This window comes from Paramisgurnus dabryanus, chromosome 6 (genome assembly GCF_030506205.2).
Source record: "Paramisgurnus dabryanus chromosome 6, PD_genome_1.1, whole genome shotgun sequence".
In the NCBI taxonomy this organism is placed as follows: Eukaryota; Metazoa; Chordata; class Actinopteri; order Cypriniformes; family Cobitidae; genus Paramisgurnus; species Paramisgurnus dabryanus.
The window spans coordinates 38,292,461-38,296,915 of NC_133342.1; the positions used below are offsets into that span (position 1 = coordinate 38,292,461).

The 4,455-nt window shown below is 37.0% G+C and overlaps 1 protein-coding gene across 1 annotated transcript; it reads right to left on the reverse strand.

Moving 5' to 3' along the window:
* Positions 1-1,672: 1,672 nt before the first annotated feature.
* On the reverse strand, positions 1,673-4,083 carry neurod6b (neuronal differentiation 6b). The gene is made up of 2 exons (XM_065276746.1): positions 3,936-4,083; positions 1,673-3,318 (listed from the first exon to the last, which is right to left on the reverse strand). The coding sequence occupies exon 2, from the start codon at positions 3,307-3,309 to the stop codon at positions 2,344-2,346; it is 966 nt and encodes a 321-aa protein (XP_065132818.1). The 5' UTR covers positions 3,310-3,318; positions 3,936-4,083; the 3' UTR covers positions 1,673-2,343.
* Positions 4,084-4,455: the final 372 nt, after the last annotated feature.

The following is a 4,455-nucleotide window of genomic DNA, read 5'->3' on the forward strand; positions in this document are numbered from 1 at the left end:
ATTGCCTTTAAAATTTTGTCTTTTAGGCAATAATTTAAAATACCACATTGATGGCAAAATTGTGAATACATTTTATTATCTTATTTTGTCAACACACGCCAGAATATTTACCTATTTTTTAATATTTAATAAACTAAATTTGTTTGTTTATTTCGTTCACTTAGATATAACGTCAGGTACTTCTAAAGAGAAACTTTAAACCTTTAAAGATCGACAGTTCGATCTCCCTAAAATATAAACGCAAAAAATATTGCCTTATAAAAAATACCCATCCATCTCCAAACCCGCAAATCCTTTGCAAAGTCGGTTTACGCAAATATTAAAATAAAAAATATATTTAGATGTTGCAGATCTGTTCTCTTCCTTTTTGATTCGTTAAAATGTTTAATGGAATTAATCTGTTTTCTTTTAATATAGGATACTGAGTTAAATGTGTTTTAGACAGTTCGGCCCATGCAGTGACAGCAGACAATCTGTCAGCTATTGGCTCGAGTCCACTTCCGTTCCCAACACATCAACTCGTGAATAAATTCGATTAATTCACAAGAGGAGCGTAGGTTGAATAATGTATAATATTAATTATTATTATTTTATTATTTTTATTATGATGATAATAATAATAATAATTATAATTATAATAATAATAAATAGGCCTTTAAAAACATAAATCATAAACACGGGTCTTCTTAAACCGAAAAAAGTCTCTTTATTTTAACACTGAAAAGTTGTTAAAGTTTTCAAACAAAGTAAATGTCTGGTTAAGATACATTTAAAATAAAATAAATATTTACGTTTAAAATAAATCTTTAAAATTGTCAAATTGTATTATACAGTACAGGCCTTGCCTACTTAAATAACAGTTGGTTACCTTAAGTCTTTTAAATTAATGTCTAATATTATTTTTTAGGATAACAATACAGTTTAAAGACTATTCGATTTGTTACATTATTTTATTATTAACCATTTATAATTAAAACAAGTCCGTTACTAGGCTAACACATATTATTATCAAGTTTGTAAAAAGTCATAATGAATTCAACATGTTTGCGCTATAACCCCAGTGGAGCATTTATATAATCAAATATGAATAAACATTAATTCAAATCCAAGCCATTGCTAATTGAATATTTATTATTTAAGTGTTTTTAAGTTTCTGTTGTTGGAGTTCACAGTCGGGTCACCTTCAGAAAGCACATCATCAAATTACAGTATTTCAATCTGAAGACTGTATGATTCATTTGTGATGTCCAGAGGAATTGAGAAACCATCGATAAAAGTGTTTAAATATATTGTTAAAGAAGCTACTGGAATTAGTTGGTGTTTCATAATTTGTTCTGTTTTTAATATAATGTGTAAGATACTAAAAACTAAAGACCAACTAGGTTTTTACTTTAAACTTACATTAATCGAAAAAACTTTTTTATTAATGTCCTTTTTTATTCGTTTCTATATCTTTTAGACACGTTTTATGTTATAATGTTTTAAGTCATAAATGTGATTGCGATCTGACTGCCATTACATCATATTTTGGCAATATCAAACAGTCGAAATTACCTAATCTTTACATGTCTCTGTAAACATATCTTTAATCTATTATTATGATAAAAATACTTATATTGCTGAAGTATCGACAATTTAAATAATTCTGGATAAAAAAATCATATAGAATTGATCACATTTAAAGTTTATTTCGATGAGATGATCGAAATACAAACGAAGTGAGATTTCTAAGAAGATTTCTTACATTCGCATCATCCACAAGACCCAATTTCCCTCCCGTGAATAACACTAACAAAAAATCTTTTTCACATAGCAAAATCACAATATAGGATTTGTCGACATTATGCGTATTGGGGAGTATATGCTTCAAATACACTAATCAATGAAGAAAAAAATCACACAATAATTCGTTGTACAATTGGCAAAACATTTTGTTAATACACGGCTGTCAGACTGTTGCATAGATCCATTATTGCTTTCATGAATCGAATGATTTTGAAAAGCGCATATTGACACAGTAACAAATCCATTTCCACAAGATGAGACAAGCTTTAAAACACGTGTTTTAAGAAGTCCAGCAGCATCTTTAAATTTAATTTCTATCCTCTATTTCATGAATTGATTGTAGAGCTACAGGCCTACCACACCCTGCGTCGATGAACAGGTTACCTCACCACAAACATCAACAAAACCAATGCAATCTCAAATAAATAGAATAAACTTTACATCATTTTAAAATAAATAACAGGATAAAATCAAACACTGAAAAGCCCCCCTCGTCTGCAACACGCACTAATTAATTGACAGATTAGTGTAACTGGCATCCAACCCCTACACTTGCTTTTAATTATGGAAACCCGTATTTAATTCGTCCTGGCTCTGAAACGATTGGCTGCGGGGATGTAAGTCATAAGGGAAATGACTGTCAGGGGAAACGCGGTACATGGAGCCTCGACCGGGCACATTACAGTACCTCATTCCGTAGTGACAGTTCTTACTGTACTCAACTTGGTCCTCGTGCTTTTTAAGCGAGAAAATCCCATTATAATTGATTGGGGGACTTATTTGGCCTTCAAAATGGGGACTGCTGGCCTCCGGAGAGCCACCCTCGTAATAGGACTCGTAGGATGCGTAATAGTTGTAGGGCCGGAACGGTTTGGCGCTGTCCCGGGTCCCAGTGCTGAGGCCGGTGGGCGTGCCCATCTCCGCGTTCGGATACGGATACAGAGCATCATATGGAGGCCTGCCAGAATACGACACCTCCCCATTGTGATCTGTAAGGAAATTTCGGGCGTTCAACTGCAGGCACCCCGCGACTAAGTTTGTGGTGGGCTGGGATAATCCCTTACACAAGGTCTGCACAAAGGCGAGCAGGTCGGGTCTCTTGCCCGCGCTCAGAGTCTCGGACAGAGCCCAGATGTAATTTTTGGCGAGCCTCAGTGTCTCGATCTTGGAGAGCTTTTGCGTTTTTGAGTAGCATGGCACGACCTTGCGCAGACTCTCCAGGGCGTCGTTGAGTCCGTGCATGCGACTGCGCTCGCGCGCGTTCGCTTCTTGGCGACGCACTTTCACGCGTTCGCCGCGCCCCTCGGGGAATTTCTTTTTGCGCGGGCCCTTCTTTTTGGGCAGGCCGTTCTCGTCGCGGTCGTCCTCTCTTTCCTCCTCCTCTCGATCCGTGTTGTCGTCCTCAGCATCCTGGAGCTCCGCGTTGGACGCGTTAAGTGTACGGACTTCTTCTTGACCGGAGAATCTGGCACTGAACTGAGATTCACGCATCATGTCTGGATCTTCAAACGGTACGGTCAGCATCGTCTGCACCTGTGCAACAGCAAAATTAACAGCCAGATGAAGTCAGCGACTATGGCAAAGAGTAACCGAAGGGTACAGGGCCTGTTAGACTGTAAACTGGCATGACAAATTGTCGTTTTACTGATGAATCACATATAGTGTGATAAAGCTGACATGTAAACACTCACAAAGAAGACACTGTATAACAACAGGCATTTGTATGTACATACACCACCAACAAATTAAGATAAGCCCCCTCCCCAAAAAAATAAAATAAAAATCACATGGTAAACGGGTAAACAACATACATAAGGTAGAAAAGCAGAGCTAATAATAACAGAGTAGACCATTTTACCACAAATTTTACAATAAATGATGTTTTCCAAAATTGAAACTACAGGTTAAATTCGATATATCTTCGATTGTTTCTATTCCTATAAATAATAACATCCATTGAATAAAATTCATTATTTAATATTTTCTGTGATTTCTTTTGTCCTTTTTTTTGTATACTGTTTATCTAAAATACATTGTCGTTGAGCTGCTTTAGAACTATGCAAAATTAGAAAGAGTGCTACAGAAATAAATAAGAATCGAATTAAACAAGCCAAGAGGAAATAAAAATCGATATATTTTCGATTCCTTACCTTTCTATTTCAGTGTTTAGCTTGCATGTTCAAATTCCTGGCGACATTCAGAACTGCCTCCCATGTGCTTGATGTAGAGCTGTAAGAATTCCTTTAATCTCTCTCTCTCTCTTTCTCTCTCTCTCTCTCTCTCTCTCTCTCTGAGAAATGACACCCATGCCAGGCAGCAGCTCTGGTACCCGTGCCATCTGCCACTGACGTTTCGCTAGTCACGTGACGCAGTCTCGAGGGACTTTCACTCGGCTCTCATCATCTGGCGCTCACGGTAATGGGCACCGCGAGGCTCTCATTTACCGTCAGAAAACTCCGTGTACAAAAAAGATTAATGCCAGCACTCCTGCGCCAATACCTGTGTGGAGACTGCTAAATGCTTTTGATATGAAAGTGTGGCATGTATTTGATTAGGCTATATACGGTCGGTGGGCCTATAGTTTAGACGTCTGTTCACTTAAAATCGTTTGGTGGATAGCAGATAGCTCTGCGGCACAATTCTTCATCGCAAAATTCATACACTAAAAAT

Bases quoted from the DNA above. Each gene is read 5' to 3' on its own strand.
- neurod6b (XM_065276746.1), bottom strand. From the start codon at position 3,309: ATGCTGACCGTACCGTTTGAAGATCCAGACATGATGCGTGAATCTCAG.